Genomic DNA, 18,536 nt, shown 5'->3' on the forward strand with positions numbered 1-18,536 from the left:
TGGTTTTTTGAGTTTTCTTAAGAACCTTAGAAAGTTTCCAGAAAGATTTAGAATATGGTTTAATTTGTTCAACTTCTTAAGCGAAATTTTCATTTCGCAAAAGAGTAAATCTATGTTCAATTTCTTTTTGTAAATCCTTAACTATGCTTTTCATAGCAGGATCACGAGAACGTTGATATTGTCGTCGACGAACATTTTTCAACCGAATGAGCAGTTAAAGATTGTCATCGATCATAGGAGAATTTAATTTAGTTTGAGCTTTGAGAACTGAAAGATTTCTAGCTTCGATAATGTAATGATTCAAATTATCAATTGCTGTGTCGATGTCTGCAGATTTTTCTAAAATAGTTTCATGATCCACATGATTTTCAATGTGAGATCTGTAATCCAACCAATTAGCTCTATGATAGTTGAATATAGAACTAATTGGATTAATTATAGCTGCGTTGGAAAGTCTGAATGTTACAGGAAGATGATCTGAGTCCAAGTCAGCATGTGTGATCGGTTCATTACAAATGTGATTTTGATCTGTTAGAATCAGATCAATTGTAGAGGAATTTTTCACGAAAGAGAAGCAAGTCGGATTACTGGGATGAAGAACTGTGAAGTAACCAGCTGAGAGTTGATTATGAAGTATTTTTCCACTTCTTCTTTACCATTAAAGCACTAATCAAATCAACGTCAAAATGCATTTTATACTACACTCGGCGAACGACCACAATTAGGTTAAAACCGGGTCGAAATAAACGATATTGAAATACGTATTCAACTTTTTCAGTATACATGATTCTGTAGTGCCTGATTGATTTTCCACAACTTCTTCTAGGATAACTTGGATATTGTTATACAACCAACGATTTTCGAGTTCAAATGTTTGATTTAATAAAAGTGCATGTATAACGTGCATTAGCAACTTTTAAAATTTGTTTGCGACGAATCAGTTACTCCAACCATTCAAAACAAATGGTTTGCCATACTCAAAACGTGTCGAAAGTTTTACCTATACCGGAGGAAGTCGTTTCTGGTTTGGCGACCTTTTCGGCTGTTCAATTCTGCAACTACTTTCTATCAGAAAGGCATGATATTTTTCGTGCGTGATTATTCTAGTGTTTAACAATTTAAAGTTTTCGTTTGTAATAATCAGCAGTAAATTTTTGTTGCCTTTGGGTGATGTTAATCAATTACTTACCTCTATTTTCTCTTTACCTCATCAGACACCTTGCAACACATAGGAAACCCATTTTCTCCAATCACGATTTGTTTTTATTTGAGTGAAATAATAAATAAATGTCAGTATTCATGAAACAAACGAAACGTTGAGAGCTAAAAAATCGTCTGTCTAAGACTCAGAACAGTAGTTTTATTATTATCATTCAAACATACTGGCTATTGAGCTCTTTTTGTTGCACGTGGTTAGTCAAACTCACCAACTAGTGATTCCTGTAAACTATCGGAAAAGTTCCATTATTGTATTTCAGACATTATTTGGAAATGTTATGTACTAGCTAACAAATAGTTATTTTAAAACATTTTTGAAACATATATTTGTTTTGAAACATATATTCGTTTAGATATTCATTTTAAATTCGGACTCGATCATGTACCAGACTTTGGAAAAACAAGTGACATCACTTATCGCCATGTGTTATCTTGACCGAAAAGCACCTTGACATCGTCTGAATTCCACGACTGCCTCACTGACCCAGAGATTAATCGAAGCGAATCATCATCGGATAGCTGTGCGATTCTTGCTAATCACCTCACGGTGGAATTCCGGTGGATAGAACTGTGGCCATGCATTGTTGCTTTATTCGAGCGCATCATCTGCCGGTGAACGCATTTATGCATGTAGCGAAACCAAAATAGAAGTACATTTTAGACATGTATGTTTCCGTTGGCAAACCCTCGCTCGTTACACTACACTCCTACACGATTGGCATTGATTTGTGCGGAACAGCACACATTTAGTTTGTACGACCTCTACCGGATCTGGCGGTACGGGCGACTTTGGGAAGAAAGATCAAGTTCACTGCCATAATCATGTTATACGGCTCATTGCATGCTACTGAATTTGCATCCGTACTGAATTTGCATCTTTTTTTTTTATTTCGTTGCAGTTAACGACCGCGTAGTGATTTCCCGCTCGTGCGCCTGGGAAGATGTGAACGCTCCGCCGAACAGCTGCATCAACGCACAAACACCGTCCTACATCAAGACCGAATTTTGTGAAACCTGCACGACCGATGGCTGCAACGGGGCTTCCCAGTACGGCCCTGCACTGGTGATGATTGTCCTGGCGGCCCTGGTTGCCAAGCTGCTCGCATGGTAACTTGAACCCTCCCGCCGATTGCACCGTCCTCTCCCCTTACCAATTAGCTTTAAACCTAATAATAATTAATAATAATTTCAATAACTGAATCAGAAGACCCACATTTTACAGCAGTTCAAGCTGTAATCACGTACGATAACCGTCGTTGCCTTAATCGTCTCGAATGTTTTATTGAACGAAGAAAAGTATTTATTATGATGATCTGAAACTTTCCCATCCAACTATACATGTTATACGATAAGACAACACGAGAACACTAGTTTCTTCGGGATACAGTCGCACATCTTCAATAAAATCCGCGATCGCCCGTACGTTCTTTTTTTTACACGATCTGCAACTGTAAACACTCGTAAATAAGAAGTAAATGTACAAATATTGTTACATCACACGATTTCATAAGCTATACCATTAGATTACACCTGCTGCACGTCACTAGAGATCGTAGAGAAAAAAAGGATCTTGTTCTCATCTGTCCATTGATTACAAAACAATCGAATCAGTTTCTCGAATTCAACTAACTATGAGTAAGACGAAATCCCATTTTGCCTCATGCAAAAAATGTTCAATTCGGTGCGGTTCTGTAGAAATAAGTGTTTCCATGTACATAATAACTGTAACAAGAATGATGAACAAAAAGAAAGAAATAAACGTTGTTCTCAAAAGACCAATTCGAGCGAGAGCTCTGTTGTAACCGAAAGTGAATTTTGATAGCTTTGTTAGTTTGCTAGAGCAGACGGGTAACTCTATTGCAGGTAAGGATTTATTTTTAGTGAATACTGGATTCTCAGCGAATAACATATCTGTATTACATATCGATGTATTCTGGTTGTTGGACTATATTTTTTTAAAAGGAGACAAGATTAGAAATTAAACTCGAAAAAAGCACCACCTCCTTTAGGGTATAACTCTTTATTGCATTGGTAAAAATTTATAAAATTTCAGCTAAAAATAGTTCAGTGTGTAATGTTTATATGTGCAAAACATTGCCACAATTTATCGAATGGTTAAAATTTTAAAGCCCGGTCGTGCAAAATCCAGAGTAGATGGACCACGAAACAGAAGTCGACAATTCGATCGTGTCCCGTGTGGTAAAATAATTCAAGAAGACATATGATGAGTTGGCGGCGGAGGAAAAGTGAAATCCGAGGTTTTCCAGTAATTCGGTTCGGGTACGGGTGCCGATTTTTTTGAATTTTCAACGGGTACAGATCGTGTTCGGGTTAAGAATTTTTTTTTGTATTTAAAAGATATTTTTATTCAGGCCTATTTGCGTACAAGCTTTACGTGGCCGATTGAGTCGATTTTTTAAATAATTTTTTTTTTGAGTTGGATCTCGTTGTCACCCTTTTTCTAGGGTGAGAGGAGCTTCCATTTCCCTCTTGCGAGGGTTGAGGGGCACTTCGTTCGTGGTTCGTCTCGTCATCCATTACCGCATCGGTGGTATTTTGGTTGATTTCGTTGCTAGTTGCGTCTTGTTGTACAATGTTTGCAGTTGCTGGTTGGTTGGATGGTAAGTTGTTAACTGCAGCTGGTGTACTTTGTTCTATAGGGGATACGTTGGATGGTTTCGTTGAAGGGGATGCTTCACTGTTGTTGGTGACTGTCATAGGTGTACTGGGGTTGCTTAGGGTTGATGTGAAGGAAGCACCGTTGTCCTTTGGTGTGGTTGTCTCCTTGTCCAGTTTATCACATGGCTTACCGTAGTGAACAGCTTTTTAACAATATTGACATGTGGCCATCTGATTGTCATAGGTAACAAGTGATTTGCACGGAATTCTTGTATCTTGACCGAAAATCACATAAGAAGGTATATGCCTCTTGAAGTGTATGCGTAATAAACGTACGCCATTTCGAATACCGGGGAAAAAAATCTTCCACTTTTCTTTTTCGATAGAGAGAATCTTCCCGTATTGGGACATGGTATGGCGAATATAAGGATCAATGACGCTTGAAGGAAGATCATGCACACGCACTTCTACATATAGCACTATCTTCCATGTTGTACTTAATGTTCTCGTGCTCCACATAGTGCACGTTGTCATTGTCTTTTGCGAATTGAATTACATCCAACTCTTTATAAAACTGGATGTAAATCACATTATTTATCTTATTGAATTGAAGTAAATGCACACGTTTAATGTCAAGATGCATTTGCTCCTTAAGCAAAGCTTCAAGTTCTCGTATCGAAGGTCGAATTTTGCACTGCCTGAAGTCAACAACAATTGTATTCTTTCGTGTCGGCGATAGCTTTTGTTCGTTTTGTTCACTCATTTTGAGATCGTTCTATTGTTCACTACACAATACTATACTTGGTTTCTTTCGTCTCGAACGTAAGCGGTTTTATGTTTAATCGACTGACTTGGATGAGATGTAAAAGCGAACTGGGTTAAGAAATTTGGTCGGGTTTCGGGATTTTTCCAGGTTCAGATCGGGTACGGGTAAAGATTTTTATTTTTTATCTGGTGTGGGTCGGGCACGTTTTTGGAAGAAAAAAAAATCTCCGATTCGGGTAAAATTTTTTATATCGATCGGGTACGAGTCGGGTCGGGTTTGAAAAAATGCTCAACCGACCATTTCTAGTGACTATGTAGAGAAATAATTTGCATATGTACAAATGTAACTAAATAAGTTTTTGTTTCAATATTTTTTTTCGAACCCTACAAAAGTTTAGTACACTTACTTTCTGGACGTGCCTCATTTATCTTTTCTATAGAGAAAGACGCAAGGTATGTGAGAATAATTTCTGTGTTGGTATGCATTTTGCAGCTGCGGATAAAAAAGTCTTCGAAGAAAATATAGGCTTTGAAATGTTGGGGACAGTTTTGGCACACAGTTCGAAAAAATCTTGTGATTTTACATCTTGTAAGATGCACATAAATGGAGCGTCAGTTTGCACACAAATCTATATTCAAGAACATGTAATATTGTGTGATTTGAAAATTACATGGGTTGAAATCGAATTAAACAAAAAACAAAAGATCGATAGCAGCAGCGCGACTTGAACCGAGAAATATTAGATCACAAAGCTCCCCAGCTAATCAACCGAGCCACAGAAGCACATATCTGCCTAATGAGTAATTTATACATATAAACCCCTACAGCGGCACTTGGTAAACCAGTGCAAATTATAGTCGGAACCTGTAAAATTCTGTACGAATGGAATATTGCGTCATTTGACAAGTTATGTAATTATGATTTGTATCGTTTGCAGAATTATGTCACCTGTGAAGTTCATAATTTTTTTCTGTGTATCACATTTGACGAAGAGAGTGTACAATAGATGATGTGAGGAGTTATAAGAACTTTTAGCCATTCCACCGAATCTAAAACGAAATAAAATGTTGGTAGTCTTTTTTTTGGAAATGCTATATAAAATTTATGTGTTGAATAGTTAACTAATTTTAAACTCAGTATTGATAAATTTGTGCTATTCACAAAACCCTACGTGCACACATTTCGCAAAAATCCTTTAGTTTTACATCTTATTAGATGCACATAAATCGAGCGTCACAGTTCACGTAAATTTAAGTGCAAGAACATTCAATATACCCGGTGAACGAACATAATTAGGTTAAAACCGGGTATAAATAAACGAAAAAAAAAAAATTAAATATTGTGTCTGAAATCCCATGACAGGAAAATCGTTGAAATAAAAAAAGATGTGAATACTGAATAGCGACCGCCGCGACTTGAACCAAGAATCATTGGATCAGAAAATACATTCGTTAAGGAGCAAGACTCTTTGCAAGCGTATGAGTAATGTCAACAGTGTGTGCGTAAAACCAAATTTCGGCACTTCTTTTACTGATTTTACTCAATAAATCTTCCATATGGTTGAAAAATTAACCAATCGGTTCATACTACTTGAAATTGCAATTCAAGAAAAGCGAAAATCTTAGTCTAAAACTCTTCCGTTTTCCTTAAAACTGCTCGAGAAAAATTATTTCAGTTTCAGCTTACTTCCACTGACACATTTGATTAGCAACAAATACATTCCTATATGGATTTAATCTTGCAGAAATTATTGCGATACAAAGATTTACGTACCCGGATTACTATTAGTAATCCGGCAGAAAAGGAACCTTTAATTTAACACGCGAAAGGCAATGGATATGGAATATTGTCGTAAAACTACTTATTTTTCCGGAAAACTGCTTTTGTAACAGGAAATATCTAGTTTTGTTTATTTTGTGTAGCGCAATCTAATACAAATACATTGAAGCAGTGTTGCTAACTTTTTTATTAAAGAATTTAAAATCTACATTCACAAAATGTAAGCAATTTTCCATCAAACGTTGGTGGAAAATTGATCAAAACTAATATTTCATATAAAATGTCAGGCTTAACATTCATTTGAGAATAAATTCTTGTTAAAAAAGATTGTTTGAAACTCAATCGTGCAAGCCACTTTGTAAAAACTCGTTGCACTGCATATATGAATACATAGATCTATGACCTACATATCAAATAAAATGTACGTAATACACAAATTACCTACACAAGTTAACTTGATTTACTCTTGACATATGGGTTTACATGAAATTTTCGAAATCGAAAAAATAATTTTGATGCCAAAATGCTTAGAATTGCATGAAACGTCGAGATTTAGTGTCATCTCAAAAAAAAAAATTTGGAAAAATCAACTTTCTGGGACCTAGAAAAATTTTGATTTTGGAAATTTCATGTACTCCCCCCTATGGTGCTTTTTCAAGATCGAAAATTTTCAAACTTTAACCGCCAGGCAGCACCTCTTACGCATGTCCGATTTAGCTCAAATTTTGCATGAGGACATTTTTCGAGGTGCTTTAACTTTTAATTAGAGGTAATCCCAAAATATTGGCACCCTTATATGTATAAGAGCGGTAAAAATCAACGCGTTTTGTCGGTTACGTCACTTATACCATCATATCTCCGGAACAAAAAGTCACAGCCGTTTGATCTTTGAACTTGATCAATAGCCCGACAGTAGCTTTCAAACGAGCATAAGTTTGTTCAAATCGGTTCAGCCATTTCTGAGAAAATTGAGCGCGTATCTTCGAAAAGTACAAAATGTTTTTCGAATGATGCTTTCTATTACGCAAAACGTTCGAATTTATTTTGTCGAACGATAGTTCTGAAAATAAAAAACGCAACAATGATGTTATTTTTCATCATTTAGACCCTCTGTTTAGAATCTGTTAATGATGTACACACATATACACAGAGGCATTTTCCGATCCCATCTAGTCTGTGGAGCAACGATCAAAAGCCGGATTTTCCAGCAACTTTCTTACCTTTTTATAGTGAAAGGTAAAACGGCTATATAATTAACTAAATTCTCAAAACGTATTCGCCGAATACACATATTGTAAGAAGTCACCATCGTTGGACTTAGAATGACTCAAATAATTTACTTAGAATGACTTAAAGAACATGCAAAACAGAAATTTAGTTAAAGAACATATTTTCGAAACCTACTAATAACACTTGATCAAAAATTTTCATATGGTAAGCTATTAGACAAAAATTTTAATTACTAGATGACATAAAACATAAATTTTGAAACCATCTCGCCCGATACCAACATTATGAAGAGCAACATCCCGGTAGACGCCATCCTGGGTTTTAAAAAAATCTCAAACTTTAATGTTAATGTCATAACACAATGTTATTTTAAGAACTGAATTCATTTAGGGATTTCCATTTACATTTGCAATTGCAAATTTCATATCCACAACCATCGTCACATGAAAAAGCAGGAAACTATTCGATAAAAGTACAGGGTGCTCCATCTTTTGTGTCGGTATGTAAACACTATTGACGAGTTCGAAGAAAATGCTGAAATCGACGCAATAACACTCGAGATGTCCGACATAAAGGATGGACTACTGTTGATATAGAGTTTAAAGTTAAATATTTCCAAATCATGTGTTAGTTAATCGGTGTAACTTCATTTACAAATCGACGGACTACAAACGCTTCTAATTATGATTCCTAACCAATAAAATAAAGCTTGAGGTTCGAAATATACTTAAAAAAAATCTAGCGCCATCTGTTGACAACAAAACGACATTTTAAACGTGCGCATCTGGTATTAAAAGTTCGTACTTAGCAGTTGTACTCGTATGTTTAAAATTGAAAATCAGCTGAGATAAAAAAAAAACAGGTTTTCTAAAGTGTCTGTCAAAATATGAATGTGGAATATTTTGGACAAATATGACACATTGGCAACGCTGAAACTCACACAGCGCAAAATCGACTGTTCAACGAGTAAATATGTAATCACTAATCGTGCTGTTGTTGTGCCGTTTGATTCTACTATTTCACGTCATTACACTCCCAAAAAGTCACTATTTTCAAAAACGTGTATCAAACAGTATATCGGAATGTTATTTCCATTCTTTCTCTTATAAAACTTATAAAACCGATACACTGAGTAAGGAAGTAAATAGCATTCCGAATTACCTATCTGTATTACACTGTTTGATACACTTTTGTGAATATAGTGACTTTGTGAGAGTGTAATGACGCGACATAGTAGAATTAAACGGTACACCAACAGCATGATTAGTGACAATAGTCTACTAACAGCTACAACGGAAATCTAGTGAAATGGGTAATATTTTTAGTTATCCCTTGTAATCCACAACGGTGGATTGATTACCAGCTTGATTAGAGCCTCCCTATCCCGACTGAATTGTAAATTGTTCGAGCTATTGACGTAGGACTATACAACTATTGTTCAAATCACAGTTAATTTTTGTTTTGTATTTTTAGGCTGAAGCTTTTTTCTGTGTTTCACATATGCTTATATAAAGGGTATAGCCGGGTTTTCATACAAAAACTGCCCCCAAACAGAACACAAATTGATATACGCTGTTTGAAAGTGTTAATATTGGAGATGATTTTCCCAAAATTTTAACCCTTAAACTGCCATATTGGTGGAGTTTGGGAGGTTCTTCTGATTTTCATTTTATTAAATTTTTTCAAAAAACCTCTTGAGCAAAAAAATTGAAAAAAACCTATTTTAATCCACCTAGTGGTGTAATGATGCCTTTCTCATATTACTCATTACATCATAAATATAACCGTGAAATTCGCAAAAACAACTGTTTATTGAAAAGAAATCGGAAAATTTGTTCGGACCTAATCTCACAAACTCTATAAGTCCTGTTTAACCTGTAGTTCCGAAACCGAAAGTAGTATCCTCAAAAAATTAAGGAATTCCGTATGAAACTGTAAGACTTTTCTTTTGAAACTATGAGTTTGTGAAAATCGATTTGGCCACCTCCAAGAAAAGTGAGTGAGATCCTTTTTGCAGTTTATAATCACTATTTCCAATTCTTCTGAAACCGGATACAGATGAACGGAATAGCCGAAGTTGGTTCGTTTACTACCAACAAACTGCTAAACAGCATGAATCAGCAGCATAAAACATATAGTAGGATTTTTATTATTATTATTATTGTTATTATTATTATTATTATTGTTATTATTATTATTATTATTATTATTATTATTATTATTATTATTATTATTATTATTATTATTATTATTATTATTATTATTATTATTATTATCATTATTATTATTATTATTATTATTATTATTATTATTAATATTATTACTATTATTATTATTATTATTATTATTATTATTATTATTATTATTATTATTATTATTATTATTATTTTATTATTATTATTATTATTGACATCACTACACAACGTATACGAAATAGAACAAAGCACGCCTTGTTTGTTTTGTGTTTTCTTCTTCTTTCGGTGTTGTACATATTGTCACTCCATATGGCGATTTGAAAACTTTGACACTCATAGCCCTGTAACTGCGGAACCGGAAGTCGGATCCGCATGAAATTTCACAGTAGCTTTAAAGACAGTATGAACTTTAATTCAAATCAAGATTTGTGAAAATCTGTTCAAACATCGCAGAGAAATCAAAGTGAATTTAGTTTTAGGAGTTTTTATTCTCCACTTTCGGTGCTCTCGGAACAGGAAAAGAGGGGACCAGTAGTGCCGAATTAAGTTTTCATGCCCACAAACTAACAAGCTCTGCAAACTAGAAGAATTTATCAGACCGTTTTATGGGATTTGAACTTGTTTTTAACCATCGTGCGTGGAAAAATACTAATAAAATTGGTAATTTTCCACTTATCACGTTTTTGTTCCGGAACCAGAAGTTTGATCTAGATAAAATGCTCTACAAATTTTTAGGATATTATAAGACCTTTCATTTGAATCTTAGTTTGCGAAAATCGGTTCAGCCATCTCTGAGAAAAGTGAGTGCATATTTTTGTTACATACACACACGCACGGACCGACACACACACACACGGACCGACACAGACACACACACACACACACAGAAATTTGCTCAGTTCGTCGAGCTGAGTCGAATGGTATATGACATTCGGCCCTCCGGGCCTCGGTTAAAATGTCGATTTTCACAGTGATTGCATAGCCTTTCTATATGAGAAAGGCAAAACAGGAATATTTTAGGAATTATGGGTAACCTCTCTGATTTTTTTCAGAATTTTTCAAAATGTATTTCATGTGAAAAAAAAATGTTCAAAATTTTCGATTTATTTTAATCGCACTTACAGTTTTGGTACCACTCTAGATTTTACATCATAAATAAATCATTTATGAGTACATTACGCTGTATTTTCTTCAGATTTTTAAAAAAATGTGGACGGGTATAATATCAGACTTAAAAAAAATAATTCATTTGGAAAAGCATGCGTCAAATTGTCATCATTCGATGGAGACGCATGGTATTTAGATCTAAAATCATAAATCACATGGCCTTAGAACTGAATATCATGCATTTCTATCTACAACTTGAGTTCAAGGCTTGAGTATTGACGTAATTGATAATGATAAGAGAATTTTATTCCTTATGTTATTTACAAACGCCCGCACGCCTGGCTCGATTTACCAAATTAGGGAATGCAATAGTTAACATGTGTGCCAGCGGACGGTTGTAATTCGTTTCTAACTTCAACATCTTTTTCGGGATAGTCTTGTGATTTCGAGGTTAGTTATTAGCAGTCCTAAGAAATACTATAAACCAGATAGAAATCAAGTCGAAGCGCCTGCAGCAAGTTCCGAAGACCTAAATAGAACGTATTAATTCGGTTTCCCATAATTCCTAAGATATTCCTGATTTTTTTTCAATTTTTTTGCTAAAGAGGTTTTGGAAAAAAATAAATAAAATGAAAATCAGAAGAACCACCCTAACTCCATCAATATGGCAGTTAAAGGGAATATCAATTTTTGTTCTGTTTGGGGGCAGTTTTTGTATGAAAACCCGGCTATAGTCTTTATATGAAATATACTTTCGAAAAATTTAATTGAGAATTTTGTATGCCCTGAAAAGGACCTTTTTTACTTCGAATGCAAAGAATCAGAAGAATGCCAATGAAAATGATTGCTTTTGGTGCGAGACGAACAGCGCACAAAATAAATCCACAGATGGTCCATTTGTTAACGTGTACTGCAGACTTTTTCACGACGTTAACGAACCGTGTAAACAGTGTAAATCGATTCAATTCTAATTCTGTTTATGTGAAGGGCCTCTGTTTAAATAGTAGCGCCTATGCTATGCGAAAAAAAAATTGGTCGTAGATGCTCAAAACTACTTTAATACCCGAATTTTGAGTTAACACTCTTATATAGAAAACAAAGACGTAGTTAGTTAGTCGTAATTAAGATTATTAAGATTAGTAAAGACGTAGTTCTACCACAGACTAACAGACAGGACACTCAAATTTGATTCTTCAATCATTTTAACGGTCATTTCGAATATTCCATTATTTGGGACAGTACTCACATGTGTCATGATGGCGCCACGTTACCCTATCAAAAACATCATGTCTGTCATCTAGACTGTCTTTATTTTTTTCATTTACCAACAGAGTTGCCATTCATACAGAATTACCTGTAATGTATTGATTTGTATACGTCCATGCGAATTTCATGCAGGATACAGATTTAATACATATTGCCAAAGATAAACTGAAGATTACAATGTTCCATACGTTTCATTGGAAAATGTTGGGTCAGTAATCGTGAACCAGTTGGTTCAGTAATAATGTAATTTTATTGACCCTCCGTTAACAAACGTCGACTAGTTCCGACAAAATGCCATGGAAACAATACAAGTTAGAAAGGAAGCACACATATGTTTACATTCAGCATATAATGATTTCTTGCCACAACTGATGCTTCATGGGATGAGGCTATAACAAACTAAATAAATTCTAGACAATGGTTCTAAGTAGTTTTCACTTTCTTATTCTAAGAATCACTGATATAAAGCGAAATTTCTCAATATCGTTCATACTGTAACTTGATATTTTTCCAAACATAAACAATCATTGTCATAGTTACGACGCATCTAGTGATCAGACACTTGTTGTTTTGCTTCAAAATACTCAAATTGACAGTGAACCGAGCTCATCGAGGGGTCCTATTCAAATGATACCTAAGAAATCGCAGACTACTCTATCTTGAGTTTATCTTTGATATTGCCTAAACTATATACATAATTGCGCCTACTTCTCATCCTCCAACTCAATAAAAAATCGAACCCGTTTTGTTACAATATTTACTTGCTTCTGGTCTGCCGCCACTTAATTTCGGGTGAAAACTACCAACACAATAAAAAATAGTCTAGATGAACAAATTTGAGTCGAATAAATGGTTACCCTCCAACATCAAGAAAAAGTTAAATATATTATCAACGTAATCCAATAAATCATTGTGACGATTCATTTTCAAATATTTTGATGAAATCAGGCATCCCTGCAAGCAGCTGATCGGTGTTGACAAACGAGGGGAAACCAACTAGTAAAAAAACTTTTACATAACACAAGGGGTGTACAGATAGTAAATAGTTCGCGCAGTACAATATAGGTGGAACTAGTGCATCACGAAAAATATTTTTTATTAGAATTTACTCATACTGTCATGTCTGTTAGTCTGTGGTTCTACGTCAAAATTATGTTCATGCAGTAAATAATAGAAATAACACATAACAACAAGTACTGTAAATTGAATTCTACTAAAAAGTACAAAAATTAAGTAAAGGCAGGCTATTTTCTCATTCAACACTGCCAGATATCCATTGTCCGCTTGATAATGACCTACACTGTTTCATATTTTACTTTTCATTATCGGATGATGTAAGTTTTTTCGATGTTTAACCAACCGTGTTGAAATCATATCGTTTACCTTTATTTTAATAATACAGACGTGTCCTTTCGGGTTCATTGCGTTCAAGAGGCAATGAAACCCCTAACCGCAAGCGACAACTGGTTCTAATTTAGAATAGCTGTCCGAAAAAGAATTATTGGGTTGTTCGTAATCAAATAAAGTGGGCTCTTAAACATCTTAATGATAAATTACATTTTAGAGCTTTTAGTGGAATATAGTTAATCGCTTTAAAACATAATAAATTTCATTTAATTCCACAATATTAAAATTTTATCACTAATGTCACAAAATATCCAGTGGATCTGGCCGCCCGTGTTGAACTAGCAAACCATGCTTCACCCGTAGCGGCAGTCGGCAAAATAACTTTGAATCAAGAATCAGATAAAATTGTTTGTTTCGGAATAACCGGCTGAGTTTTTATCCGGGTTTTGCATTGTTTTTTTTGTCCGCTACTTCCAAAAAATATGTTTTTTTAAATGATTTTTGTATTGCAAAATTAGTGTCCGGTTTTGCACTTACTATTTTTCTCCGTATTTTGTATTTTAATATACTTAAACGGGTTTTCGAAATAAAATTGCACTTTTGCATTTAGTATTTCAATTTGATACCAGCGTTTTTTGAATAACTTAGATAAAATATACCGATAATATGTAATTTCAATCCAGAGAACAGCTGCTTTTCGAAATACGAAGTGAAACATCGAAACACGGAAAATCGCTTGATGAGAAAATAAATAAAATGTGTTATTGTTGATTCAAATCTGAGTTATGAAATTGTTATCAAAAGGAGCTTTTTTTCACTCACCCATTCAATTTTGATCTTTACTTTCCCGTTATCTGGTGTCGAACACTTTAAATTCTAATACAGATGAATTATCTCGGAATTGAGTAACTGCGCAAAAGTTTTCTCGAAATTAAGTAGATGTTCAACACAAATAACCCTTTCTTTCGAGTCGCTTGTGTCTTCCTAACAACATCATTCCAAGCTCATATTTGCTCTTCTTATACTTTCAACGTAGAAATAAAAATAATTCAACCCTAATCCGGGCGGATTGCGCCGAGAGTGTATAAAGACAAGACACGAACCATTCGTGCAAGATATAAATTAGCATGATTTCAACTATACCTACCTGTTGATGTTGTAGAAGGGCGCGGCATTTTGTCATTGGCTTTGCTTTCCTATACTACGTACGCACACGATCGAACGAATGCAGTTAATTTTTTGACGTTTGGTTTATAGCGTACCATTCGACATAAGCGACATGATCATTAACGCCGTTCGTTTGGTATATCGTGTGTATGATTGTTTGCTTCGTCTGCAATTGGTGTTTGAAGTTTAGCTTTTAGTGTTTTGCTGTTTCGTCCGGAGGTTCCAAATTCTGGAAACTGTGTTCGTTGGTAAAAATTAATTGAGTTTCCGGTGAAAATGGCACATAATTCGATCTATTTGCTTGTGCTTGGAGTGGTGTTCATCACCTTTACCGTACAAATGGGTGTGTATATGATGTTGATGACGATGGTGATCATTCGATCACGTATCAATTGAGGCGTTGGTGATGGACCTTAAATTCGAACAAGCTTGCAAGATCTTTTTGGTTTAATTTTATTTTCAAGCCATTTGTGGAAAGCTTTTTCAAACTAATGTTTGAATAGTTCCAAATACATCTGCCAACTACGCTACGATTGTTGATAATGGCGACTTGTTCGATCAGCATCAATGACTCGCTTTGATGGGCTGATGAGCTAAATCAATAAATATCTTTTTTTACAGTCTTAGGTATTAAGTGTTGGGAATGCAGATCGGACTCGGATCCAAAGTGTTCGGATCCTTTCGACAACAGTACTCTTCAGATAACAGACTGCAGGCAGGTAGAACCGAAGGAACATTTACCTGGTGTGAGAGCTACAATGTGTAGAAAGATTCGACAGAAAGGTACACTCTAAATGGTATTGTTTTTTGATAAAAATTAACCAATCGATCCAATTTATTTCAGTTCACGGTGAATGGCGCTACTTCCGAAGCTGTGCCTTCATGGGAGAACCTGGTATTGAGGGAGATGAACGCTTTTGTTTGATGCGAAGTGGAACTTACAACATTTTTATGGAATATTGCACCTGCAATAGCAAGGATGGATGCAACGCAGCTTCTCAATTTGCGCCGCAGTTTGCTTCTGTGCTGAGTCTGGCAATTATAGGTTTTATTTTGTATCGTGTATTTTAAGGGCTTCCAATCTCTCTTAGGTTCTATTGAACACAATCCAATAGCTGATATCCTTAAATACCTCTGTAATCTCTATAAATGTTTTCACTTATCATTCCATGATTATGTGCCTTCTTAGCTATAACTGACCTGTACTTGAACTTGCACGTTACAAAGTTAGCCTTATTGACTGTTAAGAGATTAACAGAAAAGTGAAATCAAAATAAATTAATTGTAAGAGATCTTAATACGTCACATAGTCCGTCCTAGAGTAATGTTAGGCATTTTACCTAATTTTAAAGAATATCAAAGTCGGAGCTTTTATTTTAGATTCAATAAGCAATAAATGTATATATGTATTGTAGTGCATTTATCAAAGTGCTAACGAAATAAAATGCATTTTAAGGAAAGCACAAAACGATGCAGTCCAGAGAATAAATGTTCTTTGTCTGGTTAGCTGTTCAATATTTATCGGTCATATCCGGCTGAAGAAAAACTATTTGTTGATAGAATATTTTACATTCGTATTTTTCGACCTTTAGATTGAAAAAATATGTTTAAAAGCTTTATTAGCTCAGAAATCTTTTCAAAATGATAAACTCGAGAGGATGGTTTAAATCAGATAGAAACACTACTCAAATTTGTCTGGAATTATATGCAGATTTTTGTACACCAATAAAATGTTTTATTTTTCTTCAAAATAAATCAATTCGTAAACATTCGTAAAGTTCTCGAATCACATACACCCACATTCGGTATTTCGATCAAAAGATCACTAAGATTAAAAAAAAAGGCAGGTGGGTAATGTCAGAGACATAACTGGATGACGTGAATACGAATAAAACTGGCACGCTTCCTTCACACCTCCGAATATCATTAGTTAATCGATTGTGTGAATTGTGCAAGCTTTCCTCTTCTTCAATACTAGAATTTGAAACGATGTGCCTACGCTAAAGTACGGATTAGTAACATAAAACATATCGACATACAAATAAATATTACGAAATAATTTGTGTAGTTCTTTATAATCAAAGAAAAAGACATACCTAAACGTGAAAAAAATTTCGAAACTGACACTACGAACGTCCCGTATCAGATCTGCTCACATTTCCGATTGATTCCATACTGAATCAGTTTTGGTTAAGAGCTTTCTTTTTACGCGGTTTCTTTTGTGGCTTTTTCACAAATGGGCGGTTCCAACGGCCATAACAATACAGCAACCTACAGAATTTTAAGGTTGATTATTCCATTTCGGATTTGTGTATTCTAATAAAAGAAACTATCAAAATGTTGTACGGGATTAACTTTTGGCATTCACAAGGACCAAATTGTGGAATTCTCTGCGATAGTGAACACTGTTCGGAGCATTTTCCTCGAACTCGAACCAGTCAAATGCTGGTTTTATTTTTACTCGTTTGATGCGAATTTTGAACTACGAAAAGGGCATAAAGTTGTTGTCGAACGTGGTGTCTAAAATTAATTTTCATTTGTTTTGCTTACGTATGTCTCCATTCTTTTTAAATCCTGATGGATCCTAAAAATAACATACATCTCACCATGAGGAGAGTTTCTCCAGCATTCTGCTGTCGAAACACCACTAGAAACAACCAAATAAGCAATTTGTCGTATTTCTCAGCTATAGATCGTCTGGAATTCGATTTAGAACTCAGAGCGGTTTTCAAATCAGATTTTAAAACCATTTGGAAGTCGGGCTGAGTTTTGAATCTAATTCCAGACCATTCAACCGAGTTGTTATGTACACAAATGAAGTGAGTACAGATATATTTCTTATACAAAAAAATGCGTACGAATCGAAAACAAGAGCTGGAGTAGATTGTCCGTAGTTGCACTTCGTGATTGATCGAGTGAGTGAAAATACACAAAGATCTCTTTAAGTGATTAAATGGTCAACAATGACGTCGGCCACGACCAAGGACTGTGCTATAGAAGAAGGAAAGGAATGTTAGTCCTATACTCGTTTTTTTTCTGGAAATCGCGGGTATCATTGCATCTCCACGAGTATCTCCGGAGATGAAATTACGAACCGAAAGTACGGTGCATGAAATAAACACCACAATAAATATACTTATTTATCGCCAGGACAGAAGTGGAAAGTAGAATTAATAGTTTGGAGTATGACAAAAAAATTCGAGAAATTAAAAATATTTTTTCAAAAATTGTAAGTATAATAACAAGCAAATTTGAAACATTGAAAAAACAACAGCAAAACAAGCGGCTGGAAAGGTTATGGCATCGGTATTTTGGGATGTGCATGGTGTTTATCTACTATCTTGAAAAAGAAAATGCCATTATCAGTGAATATTATATAGCATTATTGGAGCGTTTAAAGGTTGAAAATGCAAAGAAACGATCGCATATAGCAATGAAAATTTGTTTTGTTTTATCAAGACAACGCACCGTGTCACAAGACAATCAAAAGAATGGCAAAACTACACGAATTGAACTTCGAACTACTCCCACATCCACCGTATTCGTCTGATTTGGCTCCCAGCGACTACTGGCTGTTCGCAGAGCTGAAAAAAATGCTCGCCGGTAAGAGATTTCGAATAAAGAGGTTAACGCTGAAACTGAGGCAAAAGGTAAATCGTTCTACAAAAGTGGTATTGAAATGTTAGAGTGGTATTGAAATGATGGAGATTACGTTGATGAATAAAGTTAAATTTGAACCAAAAAATCATATTCTCTGTGTTAGCCCTGGGACTTTTCAGCCCATGTGTTACTAATCAAGTTTCTACCAATATTTTGATTTTCCTGAAAATTTATATTCAGTT

At 34.9% G+C, this 18,536-nt stretch overlaps 2 protein-coding genes across 2 annotated transcripts in view; both read left to right on the forward strand.

The window, feature by feature from the left end:
• Positions 1-2,997, forward strand: part of LOC131429776 (uncharacterized) — an 80,322-nt gene extending 77,325 nt beyond the window's left edge. The window contains exon 3 of the mRNA XM_058594117.1: positions 2,118-2,997. Within this exon, the coding sequence (XP_058450100.1) occupies positions 2,118-2,329 (212 nt within the window). The 3' untranslated portion in view covers positions 2,330-2,997. The remainder of the gene's footprint in view (positions 1-2,117) is intronic.
• An 11,747-nt stretch (positions 2,998-14,744) lies between these two features.
• LOC131429779 (uncharacterized) lies at positions 14,745-16,726 on the forward strand. Its single transcript, XM_058594119.1, has 3 exons — positions 14,745-15,037; positions 15,316-15,477; positions 15,539-16,726. The coding sequence occupies exons 1-3, from the start codon at positions 14,971-14,973 to the stop codon at positions 15,763-15,765; spliced, it is 456 nt and encodes a 151-aa protein (XP_058450102.1). The 5' UTR covers positions 14,745-14,970; the 3' UTR covers positions 15,766-16,726.
• Positions 16,727-18,536: the final 1,810 nt, after the last annotated feature.

This window comes from Malaya genurostris, chromosome 2, assembly GCF_030247185.1.
Source record: "Malaya genurostris strain Urasoe2022 chromosome 2, Malgen_1.1, whole genome shotgun sequence".
Taxonomy (NCBI): domain Eukaryota; kingdom Metazoa; phylum Arthropoda; class Insecta; order Diptera; family Culicidae; genus Malaya; species Malaya genurostris.